The sequence below is a fragment of the Balaenoptera acutorostrata genome, chromosome 5 (assembly GCF_949987535.1).
Source record: "Balaenoptera acutorostrata chromosome 5, mBalAcu1.1, whole genome shotgun sequence".
Taxonomy (NCBI): domain Eukaryota; kingdom Metazoa; phylum Chordata; class Mammalia; order Artiodactyla; family Balaenopteridae; genus Balaenoptera; species Balaenoptera acutorostrata.
Window position 1 is genome coordinate 142,554,648 of NC_080068.1, and position 21,978 is coordinate 142,576,625.

Consider the following 21,978-nt stretch of genomic DNA (forward strand, 5'->3'; position numbering starts at 1 on the left):
GCTTTAGATTCAACAAGCTAGAAACAGAACAAACCAAACCCAAAGACTATAGAAAGAAATAATGGAGATCAGAACAGAAATCAATGAAAGAGAAAAGAGACAAACAGAGAAAAGTAACAAAACCAAAAATTGGTTATTTACAAAAATGGACAAACCTATAGCCAGACTGACTGAGGGGGTTAAAAAGGAGTAAACAAAATTACCCAAATCAGGAATTAACATCACTACAGACTCTACAGAATTAAAAGAGAGTATAATAAACAACCATATGATATCAAATTAGACAACTTAGATGAAATGGATAAATTCCTAAAAAGACACAAGTTATTAAACTCAACCCAAAAAGAAACAGAAAATCTGAATAGACCTGTAGTAAGTAAACAAAATTTGAATTAGTAATTACAAAATTTCCCACAAAAAGAGACCAGGCCCATGGGATTTCACTTGTGAATTCTATCAAATATTTAAGAAACCTCAATCTTAGACAAATTCCTTCAGAAAATATAGGCAGAACAAACAATTCCCAACTCATTCTATGAGGCACGTATCACCCTGATACCAAAGCCAGACAAAGACATCATAAGGATGGACAACTATAGACCAGTATCTTTTATTAGCACAGATGCAAAAACCCTAACAAAATAACGAATAAAGCAACATATGAAAAAGGGACTATATGCCATGAGCAAGTGGAATTTATCCCAGGAACACAAGGTTGGTTTAACATACGAAAATCACTTGATGAGATACACCACGGTAACAGAATAAAGGATGAAAACCACACGGACGTCTCAACAGATGCAGAGAAGGCACCTGGAAAACCCAATGCATGTTCATGATACAACTCTCAAGAAACTAGGAGTAGAACAGAATTTCCTCAACTTGACAAAGGACATCTACAAAAAACCTACAGCTAGCATCATACTTTACTGGTCAAAGACTGAATGCTTTCCCCCTAAGACTGGGAATAAGCAAAGACATCTGCTTGTACCACTTCTATTCAACACTGTACTGGAGGTTCTAGCTAGCTCAATAAGGCAAGAGTAGGGAATTAAAAGAATCCAGATTGGAAAGGAAGAAGTAAAACTGTTTATTCACAGACAACATGATCTTGCATGTATAAAGTCCAAAGTAATCTACCCCCCCCAAAAAAAACCCAAAAACAAAACCACAAAACATCAACCTTTCTAGAACAAGTTTATTAGTAAAGCTGCAGAATTCAAGATCAATATATAAGAATCTATTGTATTTCTATATATTACCAACAATCAATTGAAAATTGAAATTAGAAAATACCTTTACTATAGAATCAAAAGACATCTAATACTTAAGAATAAATTTAAGAAACATGTTCGAGAACCACAGACTAGAAATTTTTTAAAACTGCTGAGAGAAATTAAAGATGACCTAAATAAATGGAAACAGCATGGTCACTGACTGACAGATTTAATTTTGTTAAGACTGTATTTTCCCAAAATTGATCCTTATCATCCCACAAATAAAAGATTAGGCCCAGAGGATTTTGCTGATGAATTCTATCAAATATTCAAGAATTCAATGCAACCTCTATCAAAATCCAAGCAGGTCTTTTTGTAGAAGGTAACAAATTGTTCCTAAAATGTATACGGGGAATTCCCTGGTGGTTCAGTGGTTAGGACTCGGCGCTTTCACTGTGGCGGCCCAGGTTCAATTCCTGGTCAGGGAACTAAGATCCCACAAGCCATGCAGTATGGCAAAAAACAAAAACAAAAACACATAATAAAATAATAATAATAATAATAATAATAAATAAAATAAAAAATAAAATGTATATGGAAATGCAAAGGACTTTGAAAAGCCTAAACAATTTTGAAAAAGGCCCCACCAAGCTGCAGGGCAGATCCTACCCAATTTCCAAACTTACAATAAAGCAACAGTCAAGTAGAATATGGGTTTAAGGATGCAGAGATCAAATGAACAGGATACTGAGTACAGACATTAACCCATACATTTATAGTCAATTGATTTGCAACAAATAGCCAATGCAATTCAACAGGGGAAAGGATGGCCCTTTCAACAAATGGTACTGGGACAACTGGATACCCAAATATGCAAACAGATGAATTTGGACCCTAACCTCAGACCATAAGCAAAACTGAGTCAAATGGACCACAGACCTAAGTAAGAGCTAAAATTATAAATATTATAGAGGAAAAGAGAGTTTTGTATTAGGTAAAATTTTCTTGGATATGACTTCAAAAGCATGATTCATAAAAGAAAAAATTTATAAACTGGAATGCATGAAAATTAATAACTTTTGCTTTTCAAAAAACACCATAAAAAAACTAAGACACACCACAGACCAAAAGAAAATATTTGTAGATCACATACTGGATAAATGACTTGTACCAATATATAAAGAACTCATTTTTTTAAAAAATATTTATTTATTTGGAGGTGCTGGGTCTTAGTTGTGGCATGCAGGATCTTCGTTTCGGTATGCGGGATCTTTAGTTGCAGTGTGTGGACACTTAGTCGAGGCACGCAGGATCTAGTTCCCCGACCAGGGATCGAACCTGGGCCCCCTGCATTGGGAGTGCGAAGTCTTAGCCACTGGACTACCAGGGAAGTCCCCACAAAGAATTATTAAACTCAAAAACAAGATAGAGAAGGAAATGCAACCCAAACGGCCCTTAAATATATGACAGAATGCTCAACTTTGCCCATAAAAAATGGAATGAAAACTGAAACCTCACGGGGTTACCACTTCTCATCTATCAGACTGGCAAGAGTTCAAAACTCTTCCAGGGGTAGCAGAGGGCATCACGCTCTGACCCGGTAAAGCCACCCCTGGTGACCGCTCCTAGGGACAGAACTGCGTAAGTATAAAATGTCAGATATGTAAGGTTACTCACTGAATAGTTTATGATGGGAAAACAAACGGAAGCAAACACAAATGTCCATCAGCAGGGACTAAAAAGGAAAACAAAACAAAACTATGACACGTCCACACGATGGAATACAAAGAGACCAGCAGCGGAGCAAGAGGAAGTGAGCTCTGTACAGATGAAGCTGGTCAGGACACATTGCTGGGCAGCGAAGAGAACAGAGTGTGCATTACTATAAGCCTTTTTCATGAAAAGGCGAAGAATGTTTATATTTGCATAAATAAACATTGGAATAAACACTGGACCTATTTTTAAATAGGTAAAACTGGTTACGTATTGGGACTAGGGGCTGGGGGTGAGCAGGCGCTGGAGCCGGTAGATGAGGAAGGAGGTGGGAGCGAGACTTCGCAGGGTAGTAATACCTTCTAGTGTCCTTTCCTGCAGATTTACACCACCTATTAAAATGGTTTTAATCAGCCTGGACCTTCATTTGTTCTTCCTTTCATTTAAAAACTGCTTGAGCGTCTATTATAAAACTCTGAGTCTCTAAGAAAAAATAATAGCCTGGTAAGGTACCCGCACCTTCGGTTAACAGAAAAACAGATACCTATCGGGGAAAAAAAAGCTCCCTTACAAAACCAACCTTTTCTGAAATTTTAACATTCCACTCTTTCATTTCATTAAAAAAAAGCCCTTCCCTTCCTTCCCAGACAAAAAACCTCCACAACACAAATATCTGGAGCTACTCTGTGGTGCCGCAAAATCAAGATAGTGTCGATTACAGATTCAGGAAAGAGGAACAAGATTAAAGCGAGGGTACGAGTCACATTTGCTTATTTTGAAACTATGCCTCGACTCTCTCCAGGTCTAATCTTCAGAAGTTTTTCGAAATAAAATAATTCTGTATTCAATAACGCTCATGTTTAGAGAAACTAGAGGCAGAAAAGAGACCTCCGGCAAAACAAAGTTCGAAAAAATAAAATCATACCTGCTGAGTTGAGTAAGACGGGGGTGGACTGTCCACTTTACTTTCCTCCTTCCCAGGGCTCCCGTTTCCTAGAGCTGTGTCTTCCTTCGGGGCTCCCGGGGGCTCCCCACTACTTTCGCCGTCTGCCTCCTCGTCATCAACCTCTGAAGAACTACTGCTGGTACTGCTTACCTGAGGGGACTTTAAAAACAACCCTTGTAATTTACACTTTTTGAAACAGAAGAATGGAGGAAGCTGAAACACCAGACACCGTCTGATGTCACTTACTGTCACTATGAAGACGCATGCCCATACCTCATCCTTCAAGGCCATGTTTTCCCCGCCGCCGTTCAGTTCACCGTGGATTCCATTCATGCTGGCCACCACCTCGGCATCATCATAGTTACTCAGCGGATAAATATCAGCAAATTTAGCTGACAGCGGTGCAACATCTTCATCATCACTACAACTGAGAAAGCAGAGACGTCACCCCGAGGCCGCTGGCCGCGAGCATGGCGAGCGCACCGCCCGCCAAGCAGACCCTGCTCTCGCTCACAGGGGTGCTACGCTGAGCGCCACGCCTGCTCCGCAGCACCTCCTAGTAACCTGAACGCAAGAGGAAGTGCCTGGGAGATTACCATTTGCGCTATTTGGAAGAACGGAAAACAAGACTCCAAAAGGAGAAACATTAAGGAAACCACAAAATTTAACCAGATTAATTGATGTTACACATCTATTCACGTTGAAGTGCCCTGGTGTACAACTGTTCTCTCTGCCACTTCCAAGCAGACACAATTTTTGATTATAATTAAAGGGGTACGGAGAACAACCGTAGGTCTTTAGCGTTTGTTTTTATAACCGCCAACATTTCAGACACAGCCAGCTGAACAAAACATTAAAGGCACTTATGTGACAAAATACTACAAGATTTTTCACTACAAGGCCAGCTGTGGCCAAGTCCAGTCATAATCTTAATTATCAGCTTTAGCAAGACATCCAAGCGATGGGCAAATGCAATATCTACCAAAAAAAAGTAAGAAGACTTCAAGGCTGGAGCCTATGAAGACCACTTAAAATGTATGACTTTCTGGTACATGAAAAGAGCTGGCGCAGAGTTCCTGGCTCAGCGTGCATGGTTCAAGGCATGACTGTAAACGGACACCCCATGGGTCCACGTAAACATGCCACCACGTCCGCCTTGAGCCTCAACACTCAATGGCCTCCAGAAGGAACAATCCTAAGAACTGGAGACCTTTTGGCTTTAGGGAAGAGTGTCCAGAATTGCCAAACTCAGGTTCTTTTCCGCTTTTAGGAAAACAAGAGTCAACGTGCTACAATGTGCTATCATCCGGAGCTCGTCACAGCAAGCACGGACAGTGGCCAGCGGGCCTCCCGGGGGCCCACTGCACCTGCGGTAGCAGCAGGCTTCGCCCTGGGCTGCACGCACACCCGCTCCCGAGCTGTCAGCATCGCCACGACCCAGAGGAGGAAGCCAAGGTGCAGGGACGAAGGAACTAGAGCACGTGCGCCATGCGATGGAGGCGACCCCGGAACCCGTGAAGTCCAGACAGCACTGCAGCCCAGCGACTGAACCGCCACGCTTCTATCTCACCAACTTAGAAGCCGCACCACGAGAGACAACACGAACCAGCGTCCACATGGAGGTCCTCGGATCACAGTGTCTCCCGGGAAGACACGGATCACAAGGTGCTGGCGGCCAGATGCCCAGAGCATCCGCGCGTGGCCCCAGCTCCGCCACTCAACGCAGCGTGGGAGGCCACGGCTGGCGCCAGCTGCCAGGACGCAGGAGCGGGGCGAACTCTTCCAATGTAAGTTTTTATTTGACTACACACGCTGAACTGCGGGACGCTCCTGTGATGAGCTAGCTGGCAGCTAGCTGTGAAGCCCTCAACACTCTGCACCGGCTCCGAGAGCACAGGGCTTCTGCGGCTATGAAGCACCTTGAGTTCAGTGAAAGGAGTCACGGAGTTCAGGCCAAGCCCTTTACAATTACTTCGTGTTTGAGACCAAACCCATATTGAGAACTGAAAGACTCCGAAGGAAAGCCTCAGAGTCACCATGCGAAATCCAGACGGCGAAGCGAGAAGTCTGAGAAATGCGGGGCACCGTCCCTCCGCTGGGAGCCATGGCCGGGGGGCCGGTCACCTCCGCGGGGCTCCCGGCACCCACACACGCTGTGACATGCAGAAGGCATGTTTTATTTCTTAAATAAAAACATACACCCACGTGCAGCCTGCCCAGAAGCTAGAGCAGGCAGCCTCAACACGAGACACGGCCACAAGTCCAAAGAAACACGGGCCCCCTCCCCTCCCTGTGAACTGGCCACAGCTGCACAGCCACCTCGCTTGTGCAAAACACCCTTCTAGGTAATGTGGGGACGCGGAGAACAGAACCTTTCAATCGCTTGCTAAAGGGATCATCTGAGTTCCTAGCAAGACATGGACCAGGCACGGACGCTGGGCTGACGAGGCGGCGGAAGGAGCAGCGGGCTGGCCACCCGTGATGCGACAAGCGCGGCCCGGGCCGGTGCCGGGAAACACTTCCTTGCAGACCAACATGTGTGTGTTCGTTTGCCTTACCGCATTTATTCATTCACCTTCGTTTAGGCAGGTCAGGAAACAGTGTCCAAGTTTGGGCTTACTGATTCCATGTTTTAAAAGCTCTTTAGAAAAATGAAGGGTCCTTTTTCTTGAAAAGCACTATAATGCTATCCATACTTCTGCAGACATGACTGTCTCTATTTCTCATCATTGGATTAGTTAAATTTCTGAAACCTTACGACAAGGTCACGACTTACAAAGTTGGTGCAGAGCCGTTGTCTGTGAGGATGAGTCTGGGATGCTGCTGAACTGTAATGGGCGAGCTGGAACCCGACCCCGAGCTTGCCGATGACACGCTAGGTGGGCGCATCTCAGAGAGGCAGTCGGGAGCAGAGTCCACCTGGAGCGGCAGCTGGTGAATGTGGATGTCGCCGGCGACGGGGGGGTCCATGATACCACAAGTGAGGATGTGCGAGAGGCTGCAGTCGTCGCAAGCACATCTGATTGGGAATTAAGGACAGTTACCGAGACAGCCAACAGAGGAGGTCAGATCGTGCTCTTTAGAGGTCGGTGCCGGCCCTCTGCGCGGTCAGCGAGGGTCCCGCAGGCCCGCTACGCGCACACGCAGGCTCACCTCCTCCTGTAGTTGCAGTTGGGGCAGTCGGGCATGCTCAGTCGCGACGACAGCACGTGCCTCATGGTGTCTGTGAAGCTGTTCTCACCAGTGACGGCCTTCTTATTCGTCAGCTGGAGGAAACCACGAGACAACGGGTTAGTTTTGCAAGACGCGCCGCCCCATGACACAGCTTATATTTTCCAGTAATTATGGTAGTGTGTGTCACACTCAGAACCAATGACCACAGCTTCCTAAGGTGGGGCAGGGCCAGGAAAAGGGGCCGCAGATGTGTGACGCACATTGTCATGGGGCTGGGAGAGGCCCTGACACAGGCCACGGACCAGGAACCCCTAACAGGCTTCCTCACCAGCAAACACGCTGCAGCGCCCCTCACAGCAGACACCCAGCCTTTACCCTGAATCTGCCATGGGCTTGGTGCTTGCTAGGTACCAGGAACGTAGAGATAATCACTGCCCTCAAGGAGCTTAGATTCTGGAAGAGGGGACAGGCAAGAAACCAAACTTGAAAACCGTGATGCACAAGGTGCCCTGGGAGATCTGCTCAGCGTGCTGGAGAGGTGGGGAAGCTGCTCGGCAGGTGCCCAGACTCAGCAAGGCCCAGGCGCAGTGCTGGCAATCCCGTCAGAGGCAAGGAGGGCCTCCGGGCCCGCAAAGAGCGCTGAGCTGGGCGTCCGCTCACAACACTCTCGAAGGCTGCTGAGCCTGGGCTGAGCCTCGGGGAACAGCCTCACCGCCATCAGGCCTGTGCACACAGAGCCGTGGCACCCGGCGCCCATGAGTTAAACAGACGTTTATGAGGCACGATGGAAGCTGGACAGTCGGCACAAAGACGGCAGTGGGCGGGTGGGAAGGAACGCAGCAGTGAGGAAGGCCAGCTGGAGAGGACGCCAGTGGAGCACGGAGAAGGGGTGGACCCGGGAACCACCTAGGAAGCAGCACCTAGACTTCCACTGGAGCGGGGAGCCTCTGGATTTCAGAGAAGGAGCCTGCGGACCGGCCTGGGCAATGGGGTGGGTGGTGGCCAGGAGAGCCATGGGACAGGACAGAAGCCACACAGGTGAGCGAGCGGAGCACGGGTGCCCTCTGTCTACCTGTGGCGCCCAGAGAAGACCACGGGTGCGGGTGAGGCTGGGGCCACCGACACCTAGGGAAGGCCAAGGGAGCACGCCCGGCAAGGGAGACTAACTGGGAGAGAAGCCGGCACATGCACAGGAAGCAAGTTTCCCAATGAAGTCCAATGCCCCGAGACCGCCACACCGCAGCCCCCGGGAGTTCTGCCAAAGCGGCAGGCAGAGGGGTGGGGGGAAGAGCCGCTGGAGGAAGGGGTGCGCCGGGGCCGCCAGCAGCCACGACGAAGGCACGGCCCCTGGCACACGCGGAGCGCACCAAGTCCCAGCCCTGCGACTTCACTGTATGCACCCTGGCGAGTAAACCGGGGACACGCCACCCGCCTAGGAGGAGTCTGTGGGGACTCAGGGGTGGCTGTGGCCCGAGCGGGCGGCTCTGTAAACGCGGGTGTCCCCTGAGGGATACAGGAGGAAGGAAGTCGGAAGGAAAGCCAGTTTACACCACTGCCATTAACAGCGAGCAGAACACGCAGGGAGGTGCTGAAGCGCTGGCCTCTGGGAGCCGCCCACCCGCAGAGAGCAGTTCCCACTCCCGTGAGCCGCCCCTCCGGCCCACAGCCTCACCTGCTCTTCCACGAAGCGCCTTTGCTTAAAAAGCTCCCAGTCTTCTGTTAGCATGCGCTGCTTCGTTTTCATCGTCATCTAATTCATGGGGGATGTAAAAAACAAAAAGTCTTAGTACCAGCAAGAGCTACCCTGGACATTTTCACGGGGAGATTTTTAAAATGATATATACGAGAGACCGCGTCTGCAGACAGAAGCTGCAGCACTACAGAAACGCTACCTGATACTCGATCTCAGAGCCTCACATGACTCGCTCAAAATCATCGCAAATGCTTTTCTTGCATGAAAAACACAGCGAGGAGTTCAGATTTTAAAGAGAAATTAACATATCAGAGGTGGATCTGTCAATGCGGTGAGTGGACAGTCACGGTTCACTGAACCACCACGAGGGGCCCTGCACGTGAAGTGTGAGCCTCGGGGACGTCACCCTGAGTGCCACAGCAGGCACCACGGGCTGCGGAGGGAGGGGGCGGGGGCCGCTGTTTAAGCACGAGCTTCAGCTTGTGAAGATGAGAGAGTTCTGGAGCTGAACAGCGGTGACGGTCACAGCAATGTGAGCGCACTCAGTCGACGAATGAACTGTAGACTCAGAAATGGTTACGGTGGTAAATTTTGAGTAATGTAGATTTTACCACAACTAAAAAGAAATTGAGGGGAATAGGGAATTAAGAATGGGCTCAAGGCACTGCCTTATTTGAAGGAGGAGGCTATGAAATGATTAAATCTTGGTGTTTATATAAATGTATTCTTGTAAATTAACCACTGAAAGGATATGGGATACATATCTTCAAAATTATTAGAAGAAAAAAAAAAGGAAGGGGGCATATATATTCAGTCCTACAAGGAAGAGAACACTACCAACCGGGAGCGCCCTCCCAGCTGCTAGACGGGATGCTGCTGGATTCATGAACCACCTAATAAATGGCCTATTAGATCTTCAAATTAAAACAAACAAACAAAAACTGCCCGTTAAAACCTCCAAAATAAAACAAGAGTAACTTAATAAAATCAAATTCATGCACTTAAAAATTTTTAATAGTTTAAAAGTATTAGAGAAGAAACGAAAGTTGAAATTACAGTCTGTTTAGAAATAATTGACAAGGAAAGTCCCAAAAATCAAATTGTATAAGATAAGCCCAAGATGTAGAAGAAAATGTATAGTTTAGTGGCATTTATGAGAGAATAGAACAACAAAAAAAAAGCCTGAAAAGTATGCGTTCAATGTAAGAAGCCCAAACAAAACGAAACAAGAAATCAACTAGTAAGGAATTAAAGGTAAAAGCTGAAATTTGGAAAACCAAGAAGTAAACGTGATCAATAAACCCAAAAGTTGGTTCTCTGAACTTGCTCCTAGGCCGAACAAGGGAAGGAAAGGAACAACAAAAATAGCAGGAGTGAGAAAGGACACGGACACATACAAAGATTTTCTAAAACCACAAGAGAAAACATCTGTATAATTTATGCCTTTCATATCTAAAGAATAGCTGCAAACAGGTGGCTCACGGCTATCTTGTTGGCCCTGCACAATGTGTTTTACAAGCTGAGCCAACATGAAAAAGCTTTTGAGATTTCACCTAACAATCTAGACTTCTGGCCTCTCTCGACAGCTGGACAGCTCAGAGGGCAGGCTGTGGGCACAGCTGGGACACCAGGAGCACTGGCCGGCCTCCTCTGAGGGGAGCAAGCGCTCTCTCACTACAGTGTGAAGTTAGAGGCAGGGGAATTCTCCTGTAGCCGTCATGCACCCATTTGCATCAGCTGCCCTGTAAGCACAAGCTTAAGCCCACCCCTTTATATGAATGATGTGGATAACTTCCCAGGCAAATATCAATTTGTAAAACTCACTTAAGAAGTAGAAAACCCCAAGTAAGTTCATGAACACAATGTTTACTGAAAAGGCAGTAAAAGATACTGAGTCCTTGTTCCTTCCCCTGCAAAAATGAACCAGGCCCCAAAGTTTCATGGTGGGGTCTATGCAAACCCTTTGTAGAACAGGAAAGTTGAACTATTCCTAAAAACTGGGAAAACATGGAAAGTTCTCAATTCATTCTATGAGATTAGCATAATTATCCTTTATACAAAACAAACAAGACCTCAAAGATGAAAACTCAGTAATACCTCAGAATACAGATATAAAAATCCTAAATAAAATACCTAATAATGGATTAAAGAATAATATATTATAATCTAGTAGGGTTTAATTCCAGGAATGCAAGGATGTCTCAAAATTAGGAAGCCTAATCTAATTCATACAAAAACACATAAAAAGAGAAAAAACATACAAATTTAATGTCTATTCCTGCTTTAAAAAAAATTTTTTTTTAAATTTATTTAATTTATTTATTTTTAGCTGCATTGGGTCTTCACTGCTGCACACAGGCTTTCCTAGTTACAGCAATCGGGGGTTACTCTTCGTTGCGGTGCGCAGACTTCTCATTGTGGCGGCTTCTCTTGTTGCAGAACATGGGCTCTAGGCACATGGGCTTCAGTAGTTGTGGCACATGGGCTCAGCAGTTGTGGAGCACAGGCTTAGTTGCTCCGCGGCATGTGGGATCTTTCCAGACTGGGGCTCGAACCTGTGTCCCCTGCATTGGCAGGCAGATACTTAACCACTGTGCCACCAGGGAAGGGCTCTTTAATTTGCTAAAAAGTATCAAAAATTTGTACAGCAAGCATCAGACTTAATGTGAAACCTCCAAAGCGTTCCACAAAAGCCAGGAACTGCTGCTAGTAACACCCTTACTCATGACGCTTTGAAGATTCTAGCTGAAGTGAAAAAACAAAACACAAAGTTCAAATGCTAATAAAGAGGATAAGACAAAACTGTTATTATTTGTAAACGATATCATGGTCTCCTAGAAAATTCAAAGCAATCAATTCCAGAACTATTTGAGAGATGATAACACGGTGAGATGACTGGACACAAAGCAGAACTCAGCTTTCCTATAAGGACCAGCAATAACTCCTTAGAAAATTTATTCCACCATTTAAGATGCTACTCACGATAGTCCCTAAAACTGTGAAACACCTACGTGTAAATTCAGTAAGAAATGTACAAACTATAAAACCATAATATAGGCTATAAAAGACAACCTAAAAAAAGAGATACATGCCATATTTTTGGATGGGAAGAGTCAGTATTGGTGCTAATTCTCCCTTTACGTAACGTGGGTCTGCAGTTTTCAGGAGAAACATTTTTCTTTCGTGAGTAACTATTACTGTTGCAAATTTTAAAAATGATTTAAAATGAGCTACATATTAGAAAAAGTAGTCATTTCTTTATCTTATTACAGAGGTCAGTACAGAGCTGTTTGATAAATATAATCAGCAGAAACCTCCTCTTTGACCTTCTCTTCGCAGCCTCTGGGATTAATTTTGTGGAACATTTGGGTACCTGTAGGCTTATATATGTGTCACACAATAAAGGATAAATTTTTAAAAGCAAACAAGAACAACGGATTTCAAACCTGTCAACTGTCTCCCCATGGCCATACTTATTTGTGAATACTAATTATTTTACAGATGTGCAACATTTTGCAATCTTGAATTACTATGTAGTTTCTAAAATGCTACTTGATTACAAGAGACTGATATCCATTCCAAGGATTCTAGAATGACTGGTACCCTCTGGATGCAACTAAAATTGCTCGATTTCCATAACTGGTATTAATGGCATCGTAGTTCCTTGACAGGTGAATGAAAATAAGAATGCACCTTTGGGTTGCTTTAGTGAAAGAGGATGGTTTTCCACTGTAAAAAGACAGAGAATGCTTTTTTTTTTTTTTTCTTGTAAAATACGTGTAACATAATAAACCATCTGAACCGTTTCAGTGGTATCCCCATCTCTCTTCATCTTGCAAAACTGAAACGCAGTCCCCATTAAACAATAACCGCCCGCCTCCCCTGGCCCCCGGCACCCACCCTTCTACTCTCTGTCTCTATGGATTTGCCTACTCTAGGGACCTCAGGTGAGTGGGATCAGACAGGATGTCTTTTTGTGTGTCTGGCTTATTTCACTTAGAGTAATGTGTTTAAGGTTCTTCCCGTTTTTAGGTCTTCCACGTAGGTCCTTGATTCACTTTGAGTTACCTTTTCCATATGGTATTAGATAAGGGTACAACTTCATTCTTTTGCAGGTGGATACCCAATTTTCCCAGCACCATTTATTGAAAAGACTGTCTTTTCCACATCGAAGGGTCTTGGCACCCTTGTCAAAAATCACCTGACCATATACGCAAGGGTATGTTTCTGGGCTTTCTACTGTATCCACTGGTCTATAATGTCTGTCTTTATGCCAATACCACACCACTTTGATCACTGTGGCTTTGTAGTAAGTTTTCAAATCAAAAGTGTGAGTCCTCCAGTTTTGTTCTTTTTTTCCCCAAGATTGTTCTGGCTATTCTGAGTTCCTTGAGATTCCATATGAATTTTAGGATGGGTTTTTCTATTCTGCAAAAAACATCATTGGGATTTTGACAGAGATTGCACTGAATGTGTAGACCACTTCGGGTACTACTGACATTTCAACAATATTAAGTTGTCCAATCCAGGAACACAGGAATGTGTTTCCATTTATTTATGCCCTCTTTATTTCCTTTCAGCAATGTTTTGTAGTTCTCATTGTACAAGTCTTCCACCTCCTTGAGTAAGTTAATTCCTAAGTATTTTACTCTTTTCAATGCCATTGTAAATAAAACTGTTTTCATAATTTCCTTTTCAGATTGTTCATTGTTTGTATGTACAAATGCAACTAATTTTTGTGTGTGCACTCTGTATCCTGCTACTTTGCTGAATTCACTTACAGTTTTTAAATTCTAACAGTTTTTTTTGCAGAGTCGTTAGGATTGTCTACATATAAGATCACATCATTTGCAGAGATCATTTTACTCTTCCTTTCCAATTTAAATGCTTTTTATTTCTTTTACTTGCCTAGGTGCTGTGGCTAGATTTTCTAGTACTATGTTGAATAGAAGTGGTGAAAGCAAGCATCCTTGCCTTGTTCCTGATCTCAGAGGATTAAAGGCTTTCTCTTAATCTTTCATTTCTTTTAAAATTAATTTTTATTGGATATGGTTGCTTTACAATGTTGTGTTAGCCTCCACTGCACAACAAAATGAATCAGCCATACATATACAGATATCCCCTCCCTTTTGGACTTTAATCTTTCATTATTGAGGATGATGTTTGCTATAGGTTTTTTATATTTGTGGCTTTTATTATATGGAGGTAGTTTCCTTCTATTCCCATTTTGTTGAGTGTTCTTAATCATGAACGACAGTGAATTTTGTCAAATGCTTCTGCTGCATCAACTGAGATGATCATGTGGTTTTTCCTTGTTGATTTGGTATGTTATATTAATCAATTTTCATACCTTGAAACATCTTTGCATTCCAGGAATAAATCCTACTTGATCATGGTGTATAATCCTTTAAATATGCTGAATTCTGTTTGCTAGTATTTTGTTAAGGATTTCTGCATCAATATTCATAAAGGATGCTGGTCCGTAGTTTTCTTTTCTTGTAGTGTCTTTGTCTGGCTTTGGTATCAGACTTACGCTGGCCTCATAGAATGAGTTCGAAAGTGTTCCCTCCCCTTCAGTTTTCTGGAAAAGTCTGAGAAGGATGGGTATTAATTCTTCTTTAAATGTTTGCTAGAATTCACCTTTGAAGCCATTGGGTCCTGAACTTTTCTTTGTTGGGAGATTTTTGATTACTAATTCAATCTCCTTACTAGTTATAAGTCTATTCAGATTTTCTATTTCTTCATGATTTAGTCTTGGTTGGTTCTTTGTTTCTAGGAATTTGTCCATTTCATCTAGGTTATCCACTTTGTTGGTGTACAATGGTTCAAGTACTCTCTGGTAATTCTTTTCATTTCTGTAGGACTGGTAGTAATGTCCCCACTTCATTTCCGATTTTAGTAATTTCAGTCTTTTTTCTTTTTCTCTTAGTCCATAAGCTAAAGGTCTGTCAATTTTGCTGTTCTTCTTGAAGAACCAACTTCTGGTTTCACTGATTCTCTCTACTGTTTTTCTTTTCTCTGTCTTTGTTTACCTCTGCTCTAATCTTTATTATTTCCTTCCTTCTGCTAGCTTTGGATTTAGTTTATCTTTTTTTTCTTTCTACAAGCTGCAAAGTTAGGTTGTTGATTCGAGATCTTTCTTTTTTAATGTAAACATTTATAGCTATAAGAACAAGTATTTTTAAAGAAATAAATTCACTTTCAGTTTTACTTTTTAAGACTGTATTTTCCTTTTAGAAAAAACGTGTATATTGTTATTTTGGCACACACCCCATTTTTATCAGGACAGCAGTGATACTACTGTGTATTATATTCCTAATATATTATATTCCTAGCAGCAAGGAGATTATCGCTCAGCACAGTGCTTAGCACACTGCACAGTAAGTCATCATTTATCTTCTTTCTCTTCACCTGAATTATCATTTTAGTTACACCGTTTTTCTGAAATCATCTAAATGAGATCACAAGTTACTGATATCATCAGAAGCTTACACTGACAAAACAGGATGGAAAAGTCAGGGATAAATTAGACCCCCCACTCTAGTGGACGGCACCAATCTCTGCAGAAGGAACCGCCAGCTGCAGTGGAAGCCCCTTCAGATAAACTCCAGACTGAAGGCTCCTCTGCGACAGACGGCAAGCCCCCTGCTCAACACGAGGACCAGCACTGCTTACGTGCCCGCAGGCCTTCGTTTGCACTTGTACTCACGAACGAGCGTCTCCCCACTGCCCCACTATAAAACTCTGCAAACTCCCCAAGTAGCGCTCAGCATCAAACACAAAGTTCAACAAGCCCCACTGTCAGGGCCAGAGATGCAGGGGACCTCGCAGGTCACCTAGTCCAGCCACATCTAAGATTCCGATGTCGGGACTCCCCTGGTGGTGCAGTGGTTAAGACTCCACGCTCCCAATGCAGGGGGCCCGGGTTCGACCCCTGATCAGGGAACTAGATGATCCCACATGCATGCCGCAACTAAGAGTTCGCATGCCACAACTAAGGAGCCCACATACCACAACTAAGGAGCCCGCCTGCTGTAACTAAGACCCAGTGCAGCCAAATAAATAAATATTAAAATAAATAATTAAAAAAGAAGAGACTGGGCTTCCCTGGTGGTGCAGTGGTTGAGAATCTGCCTGCCAATGCAGGGGACACGGGTTCGAGCCCTGGTCTGGAAGATCCCACATGCCGCGGAGCGGCTGGGCCCGTGAGCCGCAATTAGTGAGCCTGCGCGTCTGGAGCCTGTGCTCCGCAACAAGAGAGGCCGCGATAGTGAGGGGCCCGCCCACCGCGATGAAGAGTGGCCCCCACTTGCCGCAACTAGAGAAAGCCCTTGCACAGAAATGAAGACCCAACACAGCCATAAATAAATAAATAAACAAATACTTAAAAAAAAAAAAAAAAAGACTGCTGTCAATTCACTTCTGCACATCTCCTCTAACAGGGAGGGGGCAGCTCTGTCTTCCTGTGCTTCTCCCTGGGGTCAGACTTCAATCGCTGGGCTGGAGGCCTCTCTCTCCAGACCTCCTCACAGCACTGAGGACAGGGGCTGCCCCAAGTTCCTGAGGCTGCACCGCCATTTCCTGTTGGGGTCTGGCCTGTTCGGAGACGTCTTGGGGACAGACAGCGCACCCCTCACATCTGGACTCCAGAACTCTGTCTAGGACCCTCCCCAGCACAGGCTTCCAAGTGACAGTCTGTTTACTGCTGCCCATCAATCTTTCAGCATCTGATCCGCCCTCCAGTTGATTCGCCAGGACCCAGCTTCTCTCTACACATCTGCTACTACTGTAGATACTAACGGGGTGGCAGAGGGGCCCGAGGCAGAGCTGCCAGTGTCGCCGGCCAGGCCCACAGCAAACACTGCCGGGGGCGCCGTCTGGACGGACTGTCTGCTGTTGTCCTTGCAGCAGTTCAGTGTCCACGTGGACCCAGGAGGGTCTCAGGGGACACGGCACACGGCGTGGGAGGCTCTAGGGTGTCCACACGGACGGTGCCCCCCTCGTCTCCTAGTCCAGGGACCCTGAAGACAAACCGAGGGCAGTGGAAGCAGAAGCCCCCTGGTGAGGGCAGACGCATCCTCAGCCGGCTGGACGGGGGTGTTTTCCTCAGCCTAATGTTGGGGACAGGGTTTCCGTGACCTAATGCAGTCCTCCCTTCCTGTAAGCCGAGCTGGCAGGACAGAGACTTAGCAGGTGGCGTAACCTCGCGGGTTCCCACAAAGCAGCCCAGACCAGCTCCTGTTTCTCACACGTCTCTCTCCCTGAGAAGCCTTCGCACATCGCTCATTCTTTTACAGCAAGAATGCCTCATCAAATTTCTTCTATCATCAGCCTGGGCCCCGACGACAAGAGTTTAGCCAGGGAAAGGTTGGCGTCTAGTCTTTGATTTTTTTCTGAAGGTCCCTCCTTCACAGGGAACTGATGCCCCAATGTCCCGGGAAACCAGGGCTCCCAATTCTCCCCCCTCCCTTGCACTCTGGATAAACCACCTCACTTAACTGACATGGGGTTTCCTCTAAGGGTAACCCAGTAACCGGCTCGGTGCAGCTCAATTCAGAACACAAGGGACTATTTACTGCAGTCCTGCTTTTTAGTAACCACACACACACAAAACTGATTCAGAATTATATAATACAAAGGCTCAAACAAAATCAAAATGTCACCTAATCTGATCCTGTCATTTCACAAGTGGGAGACTAAGGCCCAGGGAGGGGAAAGGCTTGAACGAGGCTCACAACCAATCTGGGCAGGGCCTGGTGCCAAACGCCCCTCCGGGTCCTCCGCAGGACCTGAGTCCAGAGCACCCCGAGGAATAGGCAACAGCCCCTATCCCCACGCACCAGTCTCCCCTCCGGGCTCCTGTTCCCTCTACTACCCGGACAGCAAACTCCTGAAAACGGGCCGGTGCGCGTGCAGGCAGCAGAGGGGAGGGAGCTGTCCACTCCTCTGCCTCTGAGTGACTCAGCTGCCGGCTGCCTGGCTGCATAAGGCCGCAGGGGACGAGCTGGCTGCAGGTCCAGGTGCAGGATGCACAGGGACGGCAGCTGGAAGGCAGCCGGGGTCACGGCTACCTGACCCCGTGCCAACATTTGCCAAACTCAGGCCAGTCAAGCAACCTGGGGCCAGCCCTGCCCCCACAGCGGCCGAAGCTGAGGCGTCAGCGGTCAGCGACGAGCCACGGCTGGAGAATACGAGTGCCCCGGGGACCCCGGGACAGCGGGGAGCGTGTGCCAGGCACAGAGTGGCTCCCGAGGCACGTGCTACACACGCAGCAACTGTGGAAGAGGCCAAGCGCACGGCGCCGGCCGAGCCACCTGCCCAGACGAGCTCAGCTCAACGGCGCTGAGTTGTGTCACGTTACCAAGGCGCACCTGACAGAGGGGAAAGCCAGTATCACGCGGGAGAATATGGTCAGAACCGTTCTCCGAGGTTCTGAATGAGAGACTACTTACAGTAACGGTCCCTGAGGCTGCAGAGAGAGAACTGCCACACAAAACACGGAGCGAGGCTGGAACGAACAGTGACGTGGGCACACGCCAGTCCCTTCCTTCTTCCCAATCCCTCACCACGCTCAGATGGCAACGCCGAGACGAAGCGTTCACAGCCAGCGGCCAGGCGGCACCCAGGGTCCCAGGCAGACACTGCACCAGCACCCGCCTGACGCCAGAACCAAGGTTCTGTTTTCCTACAGCCTCAAAAGTACAACACAGAGCTCTGTCACTGTTTCCTTATTACTCCTCACACCCTGCGTTACCCTGGAGAAGATCCACGCTGAACGCCTCCCCTGCCCAACCCTCCTGGGGGTTTTAGAAAGGCGGGCTGGCTGGCCGGGACGCCGGCTGGAAGCCCTGCCCGCAGGCCCCATCCCCACAGCAGCGCCTGCCTTCCACCCTCCTCCAGTCCTGCAGACCGCCTGCCCAGCACAGCCGTGTGTGTTCGTGTCTGCGCTCCCGCTCGATACACTTAGGGACGGGTGGAGAATGGGCTCTGAAGCTCACGTGTGGCCAGTGTTCAGTAAACGGGTCCTGACACGACAAGGCTCAGCCGTTTCCAAAGGCCTCAGAGGCCGCCGCCGGCAGCACCGAGTCTGGGCAGCAGCCTGTGCCCGTGACGGTGGCTGCACCCAGGCCAGCAGGGACCTGACCGGCAGCTGACCCCGCGGGCGTGGCTGGGCGTCCCCTCTGGCGCAGCAGCAGCTGGGAGCCCCGCTCGCACGCCTCCCCTGGGCACACGGCCCCTCGCGGCGGGCTCCTCGCGGCCGTCCCGGCGGCGCGCACCCACCTGCTCGTCCACGTAGGCGTCGATCCTCTTCTGGCACTCCAGCCACTCCTCGGCCACCCCGCGGAGCTCCTCCTCGGAGCGCTGGTACCGCTGCAGCAGGGTGCTGTACGTGTCCTCGTTGCAGGTGTCATGCGTCGTGGTCCCCAGCCTGGGGAGAGAGGCCTTTCAGCACTCTGGCCATCATCTCCCCTCCCGAGGTGGCAAGTGGGACACCACCACACACCCCACGAGGCTGCTGTGCGGGATGAGTTAAGCACACAGCCCAGGCACCCACGACAGAGTCTGGCCTAGAGAAGAAGCTCCAGGAAGCAACAGCTCCTAAGAAAAAAATGAGTGGTGAGTAACGCTGTTCTAAAAAGACTAAGGCCCAGAGATTCAGTTCACTAGATGTGGGGTCGTAAACTGTTTTTCCCTACTGAGATTCACTGACCCAGAGAGAACAAAACATTCACTGAGAAATACAAAATTCGGACCTGGTTTGCAAATCAAGTAAAACAGGAAATTCAGTTCAATAAAAAATATAGTTATAGTTTCATTTACTCTGTGTATCTTGTTAAGAAAGATGGTAAGATGGCAAATGAGAAAATAAACAGAAAACAAAAGACACAAATAGAGGTAAACACCTGGGCTTCTCAAGAGGAGGGTGGCACGGGAGAGGAGAAGCGGGAGAGTGGGGGAGGGGTGCAGGCTCACAGGCAGCTTATCTTCAGACACCGTTCCTTTTCCCGATACTTAAACATGTCAACATTTGAACCAAAGCAACGGTGATAAAGACCTCATAACAAAGAATTTCAAAATCAAAGGCAACATTTACAATCGCTCAGGAGCACAAAGATGATGTGCAGGCTTAGTAATCACTGCTGTTCACACGAAAGAGCTGGAAGTTACCCACTGGGATCGGTGATACCACCCCAGACAAGCTTCTCATTACAGACTACGTCACACCTGCCTGTTCACACTCAGACTCAGACACACATGCACTTACAGACGTATGTTTTGAAATGGAGATGCTCCCATGTTAAGTGAAGAAAGGACTACGTCATCATGTGTAAAGATGCACATGTGTGGGAGGCGTGGACACTGGAAAAAATCTGGAAGCAGCACCCAGTTTATGGTACCTACCTCTCTTCAGGGTTTCCTTTGCTTTCAGAATTTTATTGCAATGACAATCTAATAATTTTATAATGAAAATAAACAATAGCGATTTTAAAAACAAGAACTTTTCCATGGGTGCAGACACCTCCCTTTCCACCCTGGTGACCACTGCATGAAGACGCACGTCGTGCGAGTGGACTCATATTTGCCGAAGCCGTCTACAACGGCTCCATCACTTCAAGGAGGGAGCACGCAGAAAACAGGGTCACTGAAAAAGCTGTGCAGGAAACCCCAGAGCCAGGAAAGGGAACGACGCGACCCACGCGGTGATGGGGCTGGCTCAAACACTGGGGCTGTCCCCAGGAAACAAAAGTCCTCAAGACCCAGAATCCAGGGCCTCTCCGAGGCCCCCCTGGCTCCACACAGCACGTGGGCGCCCCCCGGCCTGAGAGCACGGCAGCCCACGAGGCAGCGGTCTTCTCCTCAACCCCTGCCTCTGCAACCCTGCTCCTCACAAACTGATTTCCCCTCTTCATGCAAACCCCACCTTCCCCGTAAGGCCACCCAGAAGACTGGGATGGAGGCTGAGGGAACTCGTGCTCTCCTCCCGCTCCTGCCCGAGGTGAGAACCGCTCTCCTCCTGTCCTACGCCACAGACTCTACTTAGAGCCAGTGGAGGGCAAAGCAGCCGGGGGTCCTGGGACTTCTGTGGTGGGGCACTCAGAGCACAAGCTGTAGGCACAGGGCTGGAGTCCAGAGAGGAAACAGGGAGCTGCTAGACTGCAGAACGTGTCCTCAGGGCCAACAGCATCAATGGGTCAGCAGACAGGTTACTACCTAAATACTCACTCTGCAAACACATGACGGTTAACAGCTGGTAATATCCATTATGAGTATTGTCTATGTGAAACAATAAGTGATAAGGAAAATGAGATAAAATCAGTTCAGGTACGTTTACTTACAAGCCTAATTAAACATTCCCCTAACAATGAATATATCAATATACTTAAAGACGAAATTGGGCAATAGCTACTAAAACCACCACAACAAATAAGGAGGCACAATGGGGCTCCTGGTCTTGCCAGAGGGATGGAAGCAGAGTCTGACAGAGCTTCTGGTTTCACACGAACTCTCAGGCAGCACAGACAGTGGCCTGGCCTGCTGGAGGACCCAGACCCTGGCGTCGCTACACGACAAACGGAGCTGGTTCCTTAATGGGTAAATTGTAAGGGAAAGTGGATAGGGGTGGGGGCCTGCACGTTAATGAATCTCAAAAGGGGGCTTCCCTGGTGGCGCAGTGGTTGAGAGTCTGCCTGCCAATGCAGGGGACACAGGTTCGAGCCCTGGTCTGGGAAGATCCCACATGCCGCGGAGCAACTGGGCCCGTGAGCCACAACTACTGAGCCTGCGCGTCTGGAGCCTGTGCTCCGCAACAAGAGAGGCCGCGATAATGAGAGGCCGGCGCACCGCGGTGAAGAGTGGCCCCCGCTTGCCGCAACTGCAGAAAGCCCTCGCACAGAAACGAAGACCCAACACAGCCAAGACTATGGGAATGCACATGAGTAATAAGAGAATAAAGAAAGGGGGACTTCTCTGGCGGTCCAGTGGTCTAAGACTCCACGCTTCCACTGCAGGGAGCGCACGCTCGACCCCTGGTCGGGAAGCTGAGGTCCCGCATGCCGCACAGTGCAGCCAAAAAAACAAAAAGAGAAGTAAGACAGGGAGTTACGGGATCGCTGTGCAAGCCAACTGAGTGACAGCTCTGGGCGAGGCTCCCGTGCCCAGTGGGCCACGCAGACGGACTTGCTTCTAGGTGAGCACGCTGGGCTGGGGCTAAGGGATGTTCACCTGCTATCAAT

General features: G+C 47.5%; 1 protein-coding gene across 3 annotated transcripts in view; it reads right to left on the minus strand.

Moving 5' to 3' along the window:
- The window catches only part of FAM193A (family with sequence similarity 193 member A), a 170,148-nt gene that overhangs the window by 41,250 nt on the left and 106,920 nt on the right, over nt 1-21,978 (minus strand). For 2 of the 3 annotated variants that reach the window (XM_057546530.1, XM_057546529.1), the window contains exons 7-12: nt 19,025-19,172; nt 8,723-8,800; nt 7,030-7,142; nt 6,653-6,895; nt 4,150-4,303; nt 3,856-4,035 (exon numbers count right to left, since the gene is read on the minus strand). In XM_057546530.1, coding sequence (XP_057402513.1) covers nt 3,856-4,035; nt 4,150-4,303; nt 6,653-6,895; nt 7,030-7,142; nt 8,723-8,800; nt 19,025-19,172 — 916 coding nt within the window. Of the gene's footprint in view, nt 1-3,855; nt 4,036-4,149; nt 4,304-6,652; nt 6,896-7,029; nt 7,143-8,722; nt 8,801-18,195; nt 18,965-19,024; nt 19,173-21,978 lie in introns of those variants that run through there. The other variant, XM_057546531.1, reaches the window with a different exon arrangement.